This window comes from Ostrinia nubilalis, chromosome 2 (genome assembly GCF_963855985.1).
Source record: "Ostrinia nubilalis chromosome 2, ilOstNubi1.1, whole genome shotgun sequence".
NCBI classification, from domain to species: Eukaryota; Metazoa; Arthropoda; class Insecta; order Lepidoptera; family Crambidae; genus Ostrinia; species Ostrinia nubilalis.
In genome coordinates, this window is record NC_087089.1 from 3,097,966 (window position 1) to 3,117,387 (window position 19,422).

A 19,422-nucleotide genomic window follows, 5' to 3' on the forward strand; every position below is an offset into this window, starting at 1 on the left:
TTCTTGTTATATTAGGGAAGCGTTGGCTTACTAACCTAGATAAGTACCATAGGTGTGGATTTTTTTGAGTTTGAGGGTCCTTTTCTGCTCTTGACCGGTGCTCATAACCTAAGCCACCTAACATAACATGTAACGACAAGTGAAGGCTGACATTATTATAGAAAAACTTAGTTCAACTTTTTATCTAAGTTGAACTGTTATGGGTCTATTTGTAAGAACCTTTGTATACGTCCAACGTGGAGCAATAAAGGCTTTGAAATTGAACTTTCTCGATTTATTTATTTAGAAAAGACAGGTTTCGAATTTTTAATTCACCTTTTTTTATATACCTACTATATCCTATGCTGCTTTCAAGAGTATGGTTACTTTGTAATGCTCTCCTGACGTGAACATGTTAACGGTTGCCGAAATAAAAGGTATCGACGCGTTCCCGTACAAAAATAAATTTTTAGTGACAATAGAAAAAGTTGGCAATCGTTACTTTTGTACGAGTGAACTTTATAGGTGCCCAAATGGAAAAGTGCCCGTTTGGGATCAACCCGAGTCATATAACACGAAACTTCCAAGCCGTACACAGAGGTTACTTGTTGATCTTGAACTCACCCTTATTTCCCACGAAATAAGGACGTTGTTTGAAATTGTTACAGTTGAGATGCTGCCAGTATTTTTCTTTTCGGATTGGTCAATTTGCGCGCTACGAGTTTTTGCGATTATAGTTGTGAAGGTGTTTTATTGTAAATGCGTTTTTGTGTACTAAAGTCTGAATGTGTCATTCTCTAAACATTATGGTTATGTGGTTGTGTCTTGGGAATCAATGTCAGAGAGCTCTTCAGGTACAAATCTTTTGACATACTTTTATAAGTATTTCCGATCGAACTACATTTTTAATAAAAAGACTATAATAGACCTGCTATAATTTGATTATTGATTCAGATCGAAAACAAAATAATGTAGTTAATTGAAAACTAATTGGGTTTACAGGGCTGGCCCAAGGCGTTCTTTTAGTGTTGAAATTGTTAGTAAATAGTAAGTATTTGTAAATGAAAAAAGGTCTTACCACCTAGATAATATTTTTCTTTAGCTATAAGGGTTTTAACACACAGACAATTAATTAATGAAAGTGGTTTGTCATCTGATTGATAAAGTTAACAATTCTTGTTAAATGTCATTTTGTAATAAATGCCAGACCGAAATCAGAAACAAATGACAATTCGAAAAACAATAAAATTGAACATCGTAAAGAAGAAAAAACAATAAAGCAAAACAACAAAGCGAGCAATAAAATAAATTGGTTTTCTATTATTTTAATAGTATTGAAGAGAACGGATATAAATTGGAAAAAATATGCCAATGTTGTAAAATAAATTTTATTCGTTCACAGATAATTACGACTCAAAGAACATTATTAATTTATAGCTCAATTTGTAGCATTTGCCTGGAGCTTGTTAATTAGTGTATTTTTAATTGCACATTGATATATGATGCCGGATTAAATACTCATATCAAATGTTTTTCACGTGAAATTATAAAACTAATATTTAAAACATAGTAACGAAAATAGTAGGTATTGTAAATAAAATATACTATAGTAAATAAATATCAATTACTGCCAAGCAACTTAAACCAACTACAGTGGCATTTACTGTTACTTCATACTCATATTATAAATATATTAAAACAAATTCCTCCGCCGCGTCTGTCTGTTAGCGTTAAATTAAAAAAATAATGGACGGATTTTCACGCGGTTTCCCCAATAGATAGAGTTATTGATGAGGAAGATTTAGGTTATAGGTATACCTAAGAAGAAAGTCAATAAGAAAAATATTTTGTAGTTTTTAATCCGATTTTTGAAAGGTGATAAGTAAAGCCGTGTTCAGACGGTAATGTGTAATGTAACACGAATTCTAGGTGTGGACGGCGATTACATGTAAAGTGCTGCACATACTATTTCCATTACATTACACGATACATTCCATTACACGTTACACCCGTCTGGACCCGGCTTTACGTATTTCTACGAAAGCGAATATTCACGCAGGCGAAGCCGCGGGCTAGAACATATCCTTAAAAGTACCTATCTCGATCTGATACTGATCCTAGAAAAAGTGTTACGCATTACAATATTGGTGGGGTCTTAGTTGTTTCTGGAATTGTTTGGGTTTTTTAAGGGGCTTGCCACATACTTAGACCCCTTTACTTAATACAACCATTATGTAAGTGGAATTTTTGGCTCTATAAAACTTGCCACATATTAGGGCCCATCTGCCCCAACGGAAACGCGCCACCTGCGTGCAGCGGACCGCGTCCGGAACTGCGCGCGCGCAAGGAGCGGTTTCCGTGTCCTGCACTGTAGGCCCTTGAGCATAAACCGATCCCGCTTTTAGGGTCGCTCGGGAATCGGAAGAAAGAAGAAAGTTTTTGATTATATTTTTATAATATTTTGTCGAATGAACACATAATTTTGTTATCGTACATTGCGTTTGTAAAAAAATAAGTAAAACTAAGTAGTTAGGTGAATAATTATATTTGTGTAAAGAGACATAATTTAATAAGAATAGGCTGTGTTCGTTGAGGATTTAGATAGTTCAAATTCAAATTTCTTTATTCATAACGAGGTGTTTTTACATTTCTATATTGCGATCGAGGAATTCTTTTAAGTAAATAAATACTTGTGGTAGAATATCTCCGCTCTCCATATTAATTTAACATCAATTGACAAGTAGTTGGCGATTGGAAAAGAGAAAATATATTTTGTGGGAAAGTAATAAACATTCCTTAAAACGAACACAATGTTCGTAAACAAAACTTAGTAGGTTTAGGCAAATGATATTTGCGTAAACGAAGTCGGACACAATAGAAAATTTAATTAGAGACGGTGGTTCAGCTGTCGTCGAGAAATTGGTTTACGTTAGGAATAAAGATTTTGTGAGAACATTAACAATGATTTTACTTTGTTATTTCTAAGTTATTTGATATTCGCTATAACAGTTCAAAATTCGCCTGTCTATTTTATAATTTTCATTGTCTTCGATTACGCCGACTTTAACACGATATTTTAGTTGTTTATCAAGTATTTTAATTATAAATTGTTGTTCTCACTGAAATTAAAAATTAGTGTTACTTCAAAATTAAGTGTTAAATATTTTTAATTGGATTGTGTTAACTTTGTTAAAAATTTCATTATGTTCACGTTTTTTATTCTGGACACACGTATTTTCTTGTGTCTAACCTGTCTAAATCTAAACCTAGCTAGTCAATGTGTAAATAAAATATTTTCCATTAAAAATAAACCCGGCTTAGATACAGAATCGAGATTGCCTTATTAATAAGGCATTGAACACGTCACGTTCGGTGGGACGTAAAGTCAGTGTGTGAAGGACTGGACGCTTGCCCAGCGGAGTACTGGCTAATAAATAACATTGTTTAGTAACAGTTTTACGATTAGAATAAAAGTTACGTCAGTGGTAAAAAAGTGGAAAAAAAGTGGTTAAAAGTGGATAAAAAGTGTCTAAATTAATCTAAAACATAGCTTTTACTATTCACTGATAAACTTCCTTGTTGAGTTTTGATTACTTGTGTTTGTGGATTAGGTACTCAAATGGATTCTAAATTACACTTGGAATAGTTAATTGTGATCAGAAATCGTGCATTAAATGATAAATTAATGTCTCTAATATTGATCCGAATCAACAAGTAACATTATTGGAAGAAATGGTGACAAAAAGTGACAAGTGTGTGGTTTAGTTCTCATCTAAAACTCGGTGATTTAGTGAAATTATATTACTGAGGATAATGGAACTGTCAGAACGGTGAGTTAGTATAATAAAGCAATTAAATATGTTATTATTATATCAGTATCAGCACGTGATAGTCAATTATAGATAATTGAACGTGCTGATAGATTTAATCAGAGCCCAATATAGGTGTTACGTTCAGGCATAGTTAGTTACTGACTAACACAAATACCAGAAAATAAAATTAAGGTGTCTGTTATAAACAGATATTTTTGCTAGTATTTAATGTAAAGTCTTATATTATCTTTAAATATAAACGCGAAATACCACTCACACGAAATTTCAGAGACTACTGCCCGTTTTCACCATAAATCCCTAATTTTAAGTGACCCCTATGGTAACACACATAACAGGAATTTCGTTTTCATAGGGGTCACTTAAAACTTAGGGATTGATGGTGAAAACGGGCATTAAACACCTACAAACTTGAAATTTGGCAGATAGGTAGGGGTAGGTCCATAAAGGGTGTAAACATCCGCTAAGAATGGATTTTACGAAACTCCACGCCTAAGGGGGTAAAACGGGGTCCACGTGTTCGAAGTCGCGGACGGCCGCTAGTCTTAAAATATCAATGAGTATAATATCATTCCAATAAATCAATAGCTATCCCCATAATTATTAATTAGGTAGGTTTCTTTTGCGATTTACACTGTGGTACGAATAGCTCACGGTACGATGTTTTCCTTCAGGTTACACTGACCGTAGCTGGTACTACCAAGCAACTACTTGTAGAGTTTATTATCATTATTTCAGCCATAGGACGTCCACTGCTGAACATAGGCCTCCCCCAATGCTTTCCATTTGGATCGATTGGTAGCGACCTGCGTCCAGCGCTTCCCTGCTACCTTTATGATGTCGATCGTTGTAGAGTTTCCTATGGATATATGTCTGAAAAAACGTTTTATTATTATTATAGACAAAGTCACGTGCATCAACAAGTTCCAAAATAATAACGCCAATGTGATTATACATGTCACATGTCCGCCCACATTGGACAGGCTTCAGCTCCAATCCAAGTTAATCTGCATACAACTTCAAGCTCTAATAAGCAATAACTTGAATTCAATACTCGTCTACGTTAAAACGTCTATCTAATTAGTTCTAACAGATATTTGGAGCTAGGTTACAGAATACTAGCTTTCCGCCCGCGGCTTCGCCTGCGTGGAATTTCGTCTGTCACAGAAAAACTTTAACACGCGCGTTCCTGTTTCAAAAGCCGGGATAAAAACTATCCTATGTCCTTTCCCGGGACTCAAACTATCTCTATGCCAAATTTCATCAAATTTAGGCGTGAAAGAGAGACAGACAGAGTTACTTTCGCATTTATAATATTATTAAATACTAATATTATAATACTATAGATGCTTGGTATAGCTAATTTAGGTTATAGAATAGCTAATTTAGATTCGTGAGTCGGGTTATAAACACCTTAGGTTATTAACTTTGATGAGATTTGATATTAGAGCTGCAGAAATGTCTGCAGTCAAACTGTTAGGCTGGGTTACACCATCTAACTTTAACCGTAACTATCAAGATAACCGGTGCTTTTTGTATGGAATTTGACATATTTTTGACGTTTTTTAAAGTTAAAGTAAGATGGTGCAACCCAGCTTAAGGATTTAATGTACCTACATATTATCTTAACATTAGGAATTGCCTGATTTATGTCTCACTTACTGTTGTCAACATGTCTGTGAAAAACTGAATTCCACTTGAAAAAGCCGCGGGAAAAAGCTAGTATAGGTACATATATGGCAAAATGATTATAAAGAGCTGAACCTATGTTTTGACACCTACACACAGTACGACGCGAATCCACAATTTATTGGAGTCCAACATGTTGTAGCAAAACGATAAAATATGAAGTATTACAGCCTCAGATCATAGAAGGGAATAGATGTGAAACGGGGGCGTGGCGCGTGTCTCCGCGATATGCCCAGAAACGAACATCGCCCGCGACGCCAGGTTAGTCGCGATTCAGTCGTACTGAGGAAATGTTCTCCGATATTGTTGGATAATGCGTCGTAACGTGCTATAACATAAGTGAAACGAAGAACTACAGGAACAATGAAGTCATTTACCACATGTAAGTATTGCAAACATTTCAAGTATACTAATCGATAGAGCCGAAAATTCTGAATGCGTTGGTATATATAACTCATTTTGGCCAAAATGTCCCTTACATTAATTGACCTTACTCTACAGTGGCGCCATCTTGATGAGTGCAAATGCGATAGTCCTCCTACCACTTTAGCGCTCACCAGTTGGTGCCACTGTCTTCGCTACTAGCAAGTGACAGGACCTTACTCTACAGTGGCGCTAACTGGTGAGCGCTAAAACGATAGCCCTCATTGTAACAAAGACGTGTTGCGACGTTTTTACTTCTTTGGGTGTCATGAACTATTTCACGCTGACTGTACAAAAAAAAGAAAAAAACTTTTGCAATTTAATTCTGATTTTTTTTTCAGTTAATTAACGGTAATATTTATGCACATTCTGTAAAAGTTGCATACCATTAAGTTGCTTTGACACCCCTAAGGAACTCTAAAAGCACCAATCTAGTTTTTGCGAGAAAACGCAATAAAATTCCTGTAGGAAACCTAATTCACATGCCCATTTCTTGATTCCGCCTTTCGCCGACTGCGCAAAATGATATAATGTGTTTGTATCCGATTTGTGCAGATTAGAGTACGTAAATGTTATAAATAACGCGTGTAACCCAAAAAACTAATCGTTTAACGATTTGTTTACTAAGATAAACGTTTCTTACATAAAATGTTGCCATTTAAAATCATATTGTTGCAAGAAATCTTTGTGATCATCGACTCCACGACCTCTGACGCAACGTCATCTAAAATGTAAATTGTTAAAGTTAAATTAACATAATTAAACATTTTAAACCGTAATTAAGCGTCATTCGGGTCAAGTTTTGGTTTTGAATATTTTATAATATCTTTTTCACAATTCCTTGATAAGAATCAATACTAATATTAAGAGAAAAGATTTGTATTTTGTATTGAATAGCTACCGGAATTTATGGACCGATTTGAAAAAATCTTTCACCATTTGAATCCTAATTTCTTAAACTATATTATCTACCTACCCGTGCGAAGCCGGGGCGGACCGCTAGTTTGTGATAAATACACTTTTGTTATTACCTTCTACTGCGGCGTTGACTTTGTTCTATCAAAGAAAGTAGAATTCATGTTTCATCTTTTGCCTTAACAACAGTTGCATATCACACTAAACATAGGAGTAACATAATCGCACCTATTACAAATAATGTCCTACAGTATAATGTAGCTTATGTTCCATCTTCCAAAGTATATTCCTGTAAAACTGCGATGTTACTTTAAGTATCTATTATCAAGTGCTTAACCCGTCTTCGGCGGCACTTAAAACAAACTCCTATACAGCTTCAAGCCATAAAGTGGAGTTATAGCGGCTGTATAAGCGCTATCGTAGTTACATGCTGTACACGCGATTTTCAAGATAACCGCGCATCACTATTACATAATCATGATAACCTTCGGCTCGGCTCCGGGACGCAGCTCAGTTGAGCTCAAATTATAGCCCGTGGTATGAAGTAACGGGCGCGCTACATACGTGTAAGCTATAGTCGGAGAGCGGGTGGAAATGAAACACTTCGAAGCATTCGATTTGAAGCTTTTATTTAGTCTGTAGAGATAGTGACATTTGTAACAGATTCAAAGTTCTTTTTGCATGCAATTTTTCACACTACATTTGCTTGATTTCTATTGGTATTTTTTAATTAAGAGTAAATAGCACATCTTTAATTTTTTTTAAGTGTAAATAGGTAGGTAGGTACCTATTACAAACGCGAAAGTTGGTGAGGTTGGCTTTTTCACACAAAAGAAAAGCTACTTTTTGACATATTTTGATGAAACTGTAACAGCTTATTAATTTAATATCGTCGTCGTTCGTTCGTTTCAGACAAATGACGTCCACTGCTGGACAAGGCCTCCCCCAAGGTTTTCCACAATGAGCGGTCCTGCGCTGCCTGCATCCAGGCTCTTCCCGCGACCTTTACCAGATCGTCGGTCCAACTAGTAATTTAATATCACATAAAATTAACTAAGTATATATTTTTTGTTAGTACCTATCCAATGCAGACGAAGTGCGGGCAAAAGCTAAAAATAAACATGTGTATTGATATTTACTTCATCTCCTTTTTCCCATAACTTAAACCACACAACACACTTACCGTATCGTTCCAATGGCTAAACACCATGGCTAGAATTTTAGCCGTAACAAGCCAGACAAGGGGTTTTTGCCGTCAAGCGATCATCCAGATGGCATGATTGCCCTGTAAGGAAACCGGGAGGCTTATTAATATCCCCTTGGAAAAGAGGGATTGACAGGCGTGGGATGTGAAGTTATAGATCTAGCGCTTAAGATAGTGACAGGGTGATTTTGACATTTATGACGTGACAGAGCATACAAATCTGAAGTCTCGCTGACATTTGACGTAACAAAAACACATCGTCATCATTACAGCCATAGGACGTTCATTGCACTGCTGTACATAATCCTCCCCCAATAATTTTCATAATGACCTGGATGTAGCGGCCTACATCCAGCGCCTTCATGCTACCTTTATGAGGTGATCAGCCCACCTTGTGGGTGGACGTCCTACGCTGCGCTTTCCGGTACGTGGCTTCCACTCCAGAATCTTGCAGCCCCATCGGCCGTCACTTCCGCGTAGATGTGCCCTGCCCATGCCTATGTAATTACATTTGCCTCCTGTAAAGTGGATGGATCCTACAGTGAAAGAAATAAATAATGATGATGATGTAAATGCTATCTATATTTAGCAAAGATTACCCGCTTCGTAGTAGCTGAGTGTAGATTCATCAGTAATTCAATCGATGCCGTCAATGAAAGCAACAACCCAATCCTAACTTTCCGAGGAACGTCAGCAAAAGTCAAACAAATTAACTGACTAACAGCGTAACATACACTTGCGACTAAATCGCACATATCTCGTAATCGGAATGATGAGAACTTCACGCATACCGTATGCGTGAAGTATGCGGCATACGTAACATAATACTTTAGCCGTTATTGGTTAAAAATTAGCCTGAATCTCACCTGATGGAAAGTGATAATCAGATCAATGATGGTAGTGAGCTTCACAAGGATTCCTCAACCACCGAGGAACTGCATGCTAGCTAACTATGCCTCATTAATTTACGTAGGTACAGGACGTAGTTGTATGGTTGCAATTTTACAACAAAAAAATGTGTCGTTTATGTGTAGTCGACTGTTCCGTTCTGCTATGACCTTTTTATACCTAAATAATACAACTTTAGATTACTCTCAATCCCTAGTGAAATGTAAAATTTCCATTAAGTCTTGATGCCGATGCAGACTTTTTTAGATTTACAAATGAAAGCAAATTGTGTTAAGACTATTAAATTTTCGTCAAAAACACTTTAGAAATGCCAAAGTTGAAGTAAAGTCAATTGGTGTTATTGCAATTAAAGCAACTGACCTTTAGTTCGTCGATTGACCGCAAAATTTATTTTTGTTCTCTTTGAAAAAATATTTTAGGCATGAAAAAAAATAAAATAAAAATTAAATAAAAATTGTTTATTTCTGTAAATCATTTACAATAAAGTTACCGGGGTCTCCCAGAAAGTAATCGTAAGATACTTGTGTTGGGAGTACCTCGCTCTTCCACCTTAGTTACAAATTAGTTTAGATTTACGTGATAGATTTGCTAGTAGTAGGTAATAACATTGTTAAGTACACAAGGTTATAATTGAGGTAAGTGTGCATGGGTGTGATGTGTATGTATGTAAATGTGAGGTAAGTGTCCTTAGGTGTGATATGAGTATATGTATGTAAATGTTAGTATGTGAGTATGGGTGTGATGCGAGTATAAAATATGTTTGTAAATGTAAGGTAAGTGTACATGGGTGTGGTGTGTATGTATGTAAATGTGAGGTATGTGTGCATGAGTGTGATGTGAGTATATGTATGTAAATGTGAGGTAAGTATGCATGGGTGTAATGTGAGTATATGTATGTAAATGTACAAGTGAGGTAAGTGTGCATGGGTGTGATGAGAATGAACTTTTAAAACTTGTTGAATAACTATTTCAAATTATTGTGGTGATGGCCCGTCCCCGTGGCCTGGTTTTTAAAATATCATGTTTCAAACTAGATACTTAGGTGAACAATTAACTACATAGAATAAGTTTCATAGAAGAAATACAGCGCTAAACAATAGAGTAAACAAGGTTCGAGAAGCTTCTCCAATTAATTCAATGAGCGTGTTATTGAAGACAAAAATATGGATTAAATTAATACAATTTAATCCATTTGTCTACCATGACATGACATGCCCTTTCCCCTTTGATTCCTTGAAAAAATACTATAGACAAATTATTGCCCCGAGCAGTATTCGAACATGCAATCTCAGGCTTTTGGCAGAAATTGAATCGACTCAAGTACCTATCTAAAATAATCTCACCTCACCCTATTTCAGTAAAATTCTGTAGCCTTTGGTACCCACCCACAAAGCTTACAATTTAGTCTAAAGTGTGCGGTTATACCGTACCCTGAAGCCGGTTAATAGCATATCAGGTGTACCCACAAAAGTGAGGTCAAAACTAATTCGCGTTCTGCCAAGTTCTCGCACCAGGGAGTATTGTAACAAAGGGTATTCGTTATTCTGGTGTTAATAATACATCGCAACATTTGGGACGAGATGAAGGCCTGTGAGATACGTTCGGAAATTGTATATTTATTGTTATACGGACAGAAATAATAATATAAACGTTTAGGTGAGTAGGTTTTCGGGTCAGGTTCAGAGTAATTGGCATTTTAGGGATTTAAGTAACAGATTACCAGTTTTCTAGCCTTTAGCAACCCGGAACATTGAGTTTTATAGATTGAACACATCTTTGTTACAATTGGAATAAGGTTATGTTGTCAACTTTTTGCCCACTTTGGGTGTCACGAACTATTTGACGCTGACTTGTCCCTGGATGTGGGCAACGCAGAACTGGTCGTTATGGAAATTCTTGGGGGAGGCCTTTGTCCAATAGTGGACGTAATTTGGCTGAAACGAACGAACGAAAAAATTTGACATTCATTATCATCATCATTTCAGCCATAGAACGTCCAATACTGAACGTTGGCCTCCCCCAATGATTTCCATGTTGATGTTGACCGGTTGGTAGCGTCCTGCGTCCAGCGCCTTCCTGCTACCTTTATGATTCCATGTTGATGTTGACCGGTTGGTAGTGGCCTGCATTCAGCGCTTTTCTGGTACCTTTATGATGTGGTCGGATGAAACTTAATTAAACTATTGTTTTTGTCCCCAGCCGGAGCGAGTCGGCTCTGAACAGCCCAACGGAGCCGGATGTATCGCTCGCGGCCTCCCTTACGGACCCACTGGAGGCCCACACCTTGGAGGAGGCCAGGAGAACCATCAGGTATATACCCACTGATTCAATACATCCATCTATCCGTATAGGTGTAGAACAGACTGGAGTGGAGAACCTCGTAGGCCACGACTCACTTTGGGTCGCTGCTTCAGCTTAGATAGTTATCTATACCTACATAAAATATAGTATTAAAGTTTTATGAATTGACGATAAATGTAGTATTGCAGAACATAATTTTGAACTTAAAAAAAACTGACTCCTTCGGATGGGATTTGGATCCAACCCGTAACCTCTCGCTTGCCCTATAAATATTAACGACTATCAATATTTGACCTCGACTCGATAGGTGGTACTATTTTATTATCACCACACGTGATACCTATTAGTATTGGCATTCGGCACACTTTTTTTACTTCATCCATGATGGAGTGTCAATGAGTGAAACAATCAAACCAAAATGATAATATGCTTGTATTATTTTTACAAATATTATATTGTTTATTTGCAGGGACCTCCGGATGAAGTACCGCGCGCAAGCGCACCAGCTGCTAACATGGCGGCGCGCGAACCGCACGCAAGAGGAACTGCTGACCCGCCTGCAGCGGGAGAAGGCGGAGCAGCTCAAGACCCTCTCTAGCCAACTCCTCCTCTTCGAGTCACGACTCGTCCGCAAGCAGAAGGAGATCACCAACATGCTAGCTCTCCGCGAAACAATCATCATGAAGCAGCAAAAGGTCATCGAATCTCTCCAATCCAAACTACTCGACAACGGCATCGACACCTCCCAAACCATACCAGACTTCAGGGACATGCTGCAAGACACACACATTACAGGAGACTTCGATTCTCTAAATGATTCGGACTCCGCTGTCATCATGGAGGATGTTGACTCGGACTGCAGCAATCTCCCTCACATACCGCGTTTCAGATCAGCTAACCCTGACAGCGTGACGATAGTCAGGTCAATATCTGACGCCATAGACCCTAACTTGAAGTACAACGTAGTGAGGCGGTCGAATGGCTTCCTTCGGCGACCAGAAATACTAGAAACGGTCTACAGCGTCGAGGAAGAGGTCGACGGTGATTCCACTAAAGGTCTCAGCGCTCAGAATAGCACAGAAAAGGAGCTGAAAGACGCAAACAAAACTGACGAGGAGAAATTCAAAGAGACCAGTCTTCTAGCTCAGAGGCGTGATAATTTTAGGATGAGGAGCGTCGTGCTAACCGCTGAGGTGAAAAGCATTGACAACGACAAGGATCTCAAGCCCAAAGGCGGTAAGGAGGTGTGGTCGTACAGTTACGTGCCAAAAAGGATGATGCCTGCCAACGACTCTGATGAGGAGGTGACTTCCAACCCCGAGAGCGACGAGGGCGACCCCGAGCCGAGGCCCAACCACGTCGTGACCTACAACCGAGTGATGTCCAACCACAGGAATGTGACCAAACCTAAAGACGTTAAGTATAAGAGGATAAATAAGGCGAAATCTAAAAGCTTAGAAGAATTGCGGGGTAGGTTAAAGAACTGGGTGGAGAAAGGCAGTAAATTGTCGAGCATACCGCTCGAGCATGCTCAGAGTTACGCCTGAACATCAGTCGAAGTTCCTTTTAATTTAGTTCTCGCGTGAAATGCCACGTTTATGAGCCGCGAAGTAATTTGGAAGAATGTACATTCCCAAATTGGATGTCGGCTCGTGTAATACCTACGTTACATCACAAGAAATCACGCGTTAAATCGTTGTTATAACATTAAATTGAAATAGGGTTGTACCTAACAGCTTTACGAGAAAGCAGATCTTTATTGATACTCTATTCTTGATACTTGAGCTATTGTAAATAGTCTTTCTAAGCATTGATAATGCGTATTGCGAGGAAACTAGGGTAAGTTATTAATGACCTATTGTCTTCACAGTTTTCTATTGATTTGCTTCTAGCGTTATGAATACAAGTAACCGCGAACTATTTCACATTGTGAGAATCGGTATCAATAGATAGTTATTTATGTTTGATGTTACCGTATGAATAACGAGTAAACAGTAGGTATTAAATGGAAGTGTGAATTCATGTACAATTTCATTTCAAATAATTTCTTCTCTTCTCTTTGATAACGTGCCAAATAGATATTTCTGGGACATAAGTGTTTGCTCAGGGGAAACATGTAAAAAGTAATTGGTTTTCCAAAAACGTATTCGAGTGGGATTGTATTGTAATAAGTATGACATATATTTTTCAGGGAGACGAAAAATGTGAAAGTTTGCTCTTGTCTTTGAAATCTGGTGTTGCCAGAGCTAAAAATTGTTTCGTAGTATTAAGTAACATTGAATCCAACGGACGCTTTAAAAATTAGCTTCATGAATTGTTTCAATTGAAAAATTCGGTAGTGTAGATGTAGTCACCACACGTAGTATTGTTGAAATTATTAGGGTATATTCACAATACTATGTCGTACACTCGTAGTGTTGTGGATACACCTTTAGCTTTCAAAAAGTTGATTAACTCTTGGCACTTTTCAAAAACCACATGTATGTTCACTAGTTGAATTTTTGCATTTTGAGAGTTATTAATAAGTAAATGAATACTAGTGGTAACTAATAATAATTATGCATAGTCAAATTAATAGAAAACTGCGAAGTTGCTTTGATTGTACTAATTTTGCGCACGACTGATTTTACGTAATTTCAATTATTATACTAAAAAAATAAAAATATCCGAAAATTAGGTCGCTTTAACGTCGGAATTGAAAAAAAAAGTGTTATTCTGTGATTTTCAAAAGATATTTTCGTTTTTTTCGCATTTCTAGGTAGGTTTGTAAAAATACCAATAAGTAATATATATTTTAAAAATGTTCACAAATATATGATTGTCTAGTTAAAAGTATATTTATTACATTAAAAAGTATCTCAGTGCCAATTTATTGAAGTAATATTTTTTCAATTAATATATTGTTGTAAGTAGAATTTGTCTAATTTTATAAGACGTTGTTCTTGTTGTTATATTATTATGTTTACTGTGAATATAATATTTAAAAATATCAAAATTGTACCCAGTGAATTTCTAATATATTTTTAAACAAATGTCACTTTTCTAATATTTATTGACATTGTTTTTTCGTATCAAAGTATTTTTGCATAATTAATTTTGTAAGAATTATTTTTTGTATTATAAAATTTGTCAAGTATGTTATAACAACGTCATATAAAATTAGCTATACATATCATTTCAGCTGTATATCAGAGAAAGGCTTGACGAACTATATTTTACTACATAAAACTATAATTGTTGTTCATTCCTAATAATAGTCAAATACACCGATAATTGAAAATAAAAAGATAAGTAAATAACATAGCCGTTTTAATGTGCTTCCTAGCTCCTTGATATTACTAATATTTATAAATCAATAAATAAAAATTGGTTCTCTATAAGAACGCGACCCAAACTATTGAATTTAGGAATATCAAAGCTAGCAAACAATACAACGGGTGTAAAAAAACCTATCCCGAAGCCGAAGACTACTTATTCTCCACATCATGGGGATCATTTTTTTCTTTGGGACCATACCTGGGAAACTTGTGGTTTAGGAGATATTGAAGGTCAAAGTCAGAATATTTTTTCAAGATTTTTACATTATCAATTTCAATTCGTTGTTTAAAATTTTTTTTTCTAAGAAACCTTATTAAAATTTTGAGTATTTTCGTCACAATAAGGCTTTTGTCTTTACAATAAGAAATGGACAGCAGCGCGCGCACACACGCTCAAGCGCTGCCCCCACGCCCCGAACCGCAACCCGCGCTCGCCCATGAGTCATTCAACTCTACTGTGAGTTCAACGACTACGACTGGACCAACTGAACTGAGCTTAATCCAAATCTACCTAGTTTGTAAAAATGAAATGAGTACTTAAATTAGTTACTTACACCTTAATATCACCTTACCAGTTTAGTTTTTATTCTAAAAAATAATAAATTACATTTTAATTAATAAAAACCCTTTACACGAATTTGTTTCTTTCCGCAAATTAAATAATCTTACAGAACCTAGGTTGTTAACTAAACCGTGCTTTTACGCATAACCGTTATTCTATCACAATGTAGTATCACAGGTCTTATTAGCTACGCAAGTGTGATAAGCGTAAGTAGGTATCATTAAAAAGTACCGTAAACAGATGAATAATGATCTTTTGAATGAGGCCTGTCATTCTTTACATTAATAACTCTCTACTTCAATAACTTAAGTCTTTACGATAGTAATAAAATTCATAAAGTTAAACTCAAATTATTGCTTACACCACACCGCTCTAAACGCCTAGAGTAAACACCTGGCAATGTTACTCCTATCGTTGATTAAGGCATTCACTTTCGATAGGAGTGATGATTGTGTGTTCTTTAAACTTAATTGATTTCAGCAACTAAATAAAAAGGTCTCTTTTTTCAGTCTTCCTTCCATACTCATTACTTCCTTTCTTCATAATTTACTTGAAATAAATAATGGTTATGCACGCGATTCTAAATAAACGTAATTTTAATCGTTAATCACAGGCAGTAAGCAGATGTGATAAACTTGTATCATTAAAAAGTACTGTAAACAAATGACAAATGCTCTTACACACAGGTTCATTATTTCTAGCTCTCTAACTTAATAAATTTTACGTCTTTACGATAGTAATTAATAAAATAAAACTTAACTTACTTATTACTGCAATCTGAACGCCTAGAAATAACACACTGGCAAACTCTTGATCCTTCACTTTCGATGGGAGATTAAAAGATAAGATTTTATTTTTAAACTCGATTGATTTTAGAAACTAAACAAAATTTCATATCTTTTAGCACTTCTTTCATACCAATTACTTCCATTCTTCAACATAAAAAGATTCATCGTCTTGTTCGTGATTATTTTAAATGAACGTAACTTTATTACACGGAATAACTATCAAAATGTATTGATATTCTTATTGTTTTATTAATAACGATTGCGCATCTACAATTCATTCAAATTTGAGTATTTTGGAAGCTTGCTTAAAGCATTAATTATTATTAAGTATGCTAGGACGGATCTTTAGTTAACAAAGATTAATCAAAGTATTTTTGCCGCCGCTTTTAAAATCTCATTCGTTGATAGACTTGCCTGTACTAAAGTGATGAAATTACATTTTTGTTAAGTTAAAAATTACGTAAATTTGTAGTTGAAAATGAAGAGTACCGATTCACGACGACACATTCGATAGACGTATTGCTTGACTGTTATTGGTCAGTCAGTCTCGCCGCGCGGGGCAGTGCCTTTGTTGCGAGGGGCCGCTCGCGCCTTGCGTTGCTTGCACGGCCAGTTCGGTTTCTTCGGCCGTCGAATGCGCTTGCGACTTTTGATTGTTTTCTCGTGCGGATAGTTAGTGTGTGAACGTGTGATAGTGAGTGTGGTAATAGTGAACCCACCAAAAACATTCTGTAAAAAACTAGCCAAGTCTCGATGGAGCTGCTTGTTTATCTCTAAAAAGTAATGAAATCTATACAAAGTCGTGCCAAGTCTATGGTTCTTTACTGCGATTTCTTTTTTATTATAGTTAATGTTGTGTGACTTGGCCGTTGAAGGGTACAAAACCAGGTGCTCCATGACACCATTGCACCAATCTGTTGCCAGAACCACTACCCATTGACGATGGAAAATTGCCACTTGGAAAACGTTGATTTAATAACCAGTGAATTGTAGGCTTAATAAAGCTGCGTATTTCAATAATACTTATGCATAATTATTGATTATCTTAATAAAGATTGTTCAACGGCCAAGTCACACAACATTAACTATAATAAAAAAGAAATCGCAGTAAAGAACCATAGACTTGGCACGACTTTGTATAGATTTCATTACTTTTTAGAGATAAACAAGCAGCTCCATCGAGACTTGGCTAGTTTTTTACAGAATGTTTTTGGTGGGATTTCACTTCTTTTTGTAGAATGTGGCATAATTATTTAACGTCGTCGTCCTTTAATATAATCGTCATTTTTTTTACGATATACCTTTAAAATGGACAACGAATCAGAATTATAACTAGAGAGGAAAAAAAATCTGGACACCGCGGTGCAGAAAATCGACGCTCAAAGTGCTAGCGCCATCTAGCGGTGAGCGGTACAGGCGAACACCACGGTGCCGGTGTGGCGCTAGTAGTATTGATTATTATGAATGTGGTGTTACTCCAGATCTTCGATTTTCCTAGTTTTGATAGTTTTCCCTTTATGTGGCCATTAAACCCTAACTCTGTACCAAATTTCAGCTCTCTGAGTTAATGGGAAGTACTAGTTCTATTTTGATGATCATCAGTGAGTGAGTGTCATAAATGCGAAACTTTGCTTTCGCTTAACTTCGGAACTAATTGACCTACAGACTTGAAATTTTGGATTTTAAGTGTGTGATTATAGCTTACTAGATGACGAAAATTTCTGCGTTCTGGTCTTATCTAAAGGTTCTCAAATAGAGGCCTGAAAATGCGGCGAAATGGTTCCAGTAAAGGATGGTACGGCAGTGTTTGCTTCGCGCTCGACTTGGCGGGGGCACTGCCGTGCCCCCAGATGTGTGTTAGAAAGATGCCTAACCATACGTACAGTGCTCGTGAGTACGTAAACATGGTTTACTGTTATGGGAGGGCACGTGGAAACGCATCTGAAGCCCTGCAGGCTGTAGGTATCGGGCTGAACATCCTACAGCGCACCACCGTACTGATGCACGTATTTTTGTTCTGGCTGTACAACGTCTGTTGGACAATCAGCCGATTGTGCCTCCGTCCGCCTCGTCTAGGCGTGTATTGTGTCGTATTTGAGGAACTTAAATACCAGTCTGTACGTGAAGGAATACTGGAGCGCGCATCAAAACACGATTTACCTGGCACGCGTTTGCTTGCACGTGGAAGGCCGTCAGTTCGAGCCACAACTTGTCCGGTTGGAGCGGCCGATTCCAGACGACGTCGAAGGGGATTAGTCGGTAAGTACTTAGTTCTAAACCTAAACAAATGCTAAAGGAATGTGTTTTTTAAATGTAGGAAGTGAATAATCTGGTAATTTTGTGTACAAAATACTTCTGCGGTCGCGGTAGGTAGTGGCGGGAAAGCGCGTACGCTCCAATACACTCACTCACACATAGGCACGGTCATTGCGTTGCGTGGCGCGCTGTACATTGCGGGCTGCGGAATATTGTATTTTTTTTAATCATAAAAATAAAAAATATTTCCCACCAATAATATTTTGTAATATTACTTGGTTGGGTGTACAGAAGGCGTAGTTTCAGTCTTCGTGATAGGTTTTTTTACACCCTGTATATTATTGTGTTTAAAATAATAAAACTTAAACTTATTTTTAACTCGAAAGTACCTAACTTTGTTTGTTTGGACACAGTTCACAATAATTTAGGCTGCCTTTAGAAAAGTTAATAATATTATGTTCATGCAAACGTGAATAAATAAATCCCATCAAAAACAATACTTGTCAAAAAAACCAAGTCTCGCAACTCAGTTGTTCTACGGTAAAAAGTTGTGAGATCCATGTAATACCAAGTCCAGGCCAGGAAATCTTTAACGTTTTACATAAATATATTGACTTGGCCATCGCACTAAATAATTTAATTTACACGTGTTTTCATGCGATGGCCAAGTCAATATATTTATGTAAAACGTTAAAGATTTCCCGGCCTGGACTTGGTATTACATGGATCTCACAACTTTTTACCGTAGAACAACTGAGTTGCGAGACTTGGTTTTTTTGACAAGTATTGTTTTTGATGGGATCTCATTTCTTTTTGTATTTTGTAGACAGCAGTTATGTATCTAGAAAACTGGACCGAAATTGAAAAATTTTACTCGACTTGGCGGTTGCACTACCGTGCCCCCAAATATTTTAGTTTTTCCTTGATTCATACACCAAACACTACTTATATTCCAAATTTGAAGCTTCTAGGTCTGCTAGAAGTGCCTTAGAATTTTGATGATCGGTGAGTCAGTCAGTGAGTCAGTCAGTGAGTGACAAAATTAAGTAACTTTGACCCGTTATAATTCTTAAACTACTGGTTCAAATTGAATGAAATTTTAAATATACCGTGTCTTTACAATGCCTGCATAGCTAATGAAAATTCAGCCTTCTAGTTTTATCCACAACGAAGTTACAGGCGGTCGAAAATGGCCTGAATTGCTTCGAGAAAAGGATGGTACGGCCGTGCCGCTTTTTTGCTCGACTTG

At 36.8% G+C, this 19,422-nt stretch overlaps 1 protein-coding gene across 1 annotated transcript in view; it reads left to right on the forward strand.

Annotated features, from left to right (window-relative positions):
• The window catches only part of LOC135079957 (uncharacterized), a 218,603-nt gene extending 204,054 nt beyond the window's left edge, over positions 1 to 14,549 (forward strand). The window contains exons 4-5 of the mRNA XM_063974606.1: positions 11,149 to 11,259; positions 11,720 to 14,549. Coding sequence (XP_063830676.1) covers positions 11,149 to 11,259; positions 11,720 to 12,797 — 1,189 coding nt within the window. The 3' untranslated portion in view covers positions 12,798 to 14,549. The remainder of the gene's footprint in view (positions 1 to 11,148; positions 11,260 to 11,719) is intronic.
• Positions 14,550 to 19,422: the final 4,873 nt, after the last annotated feature.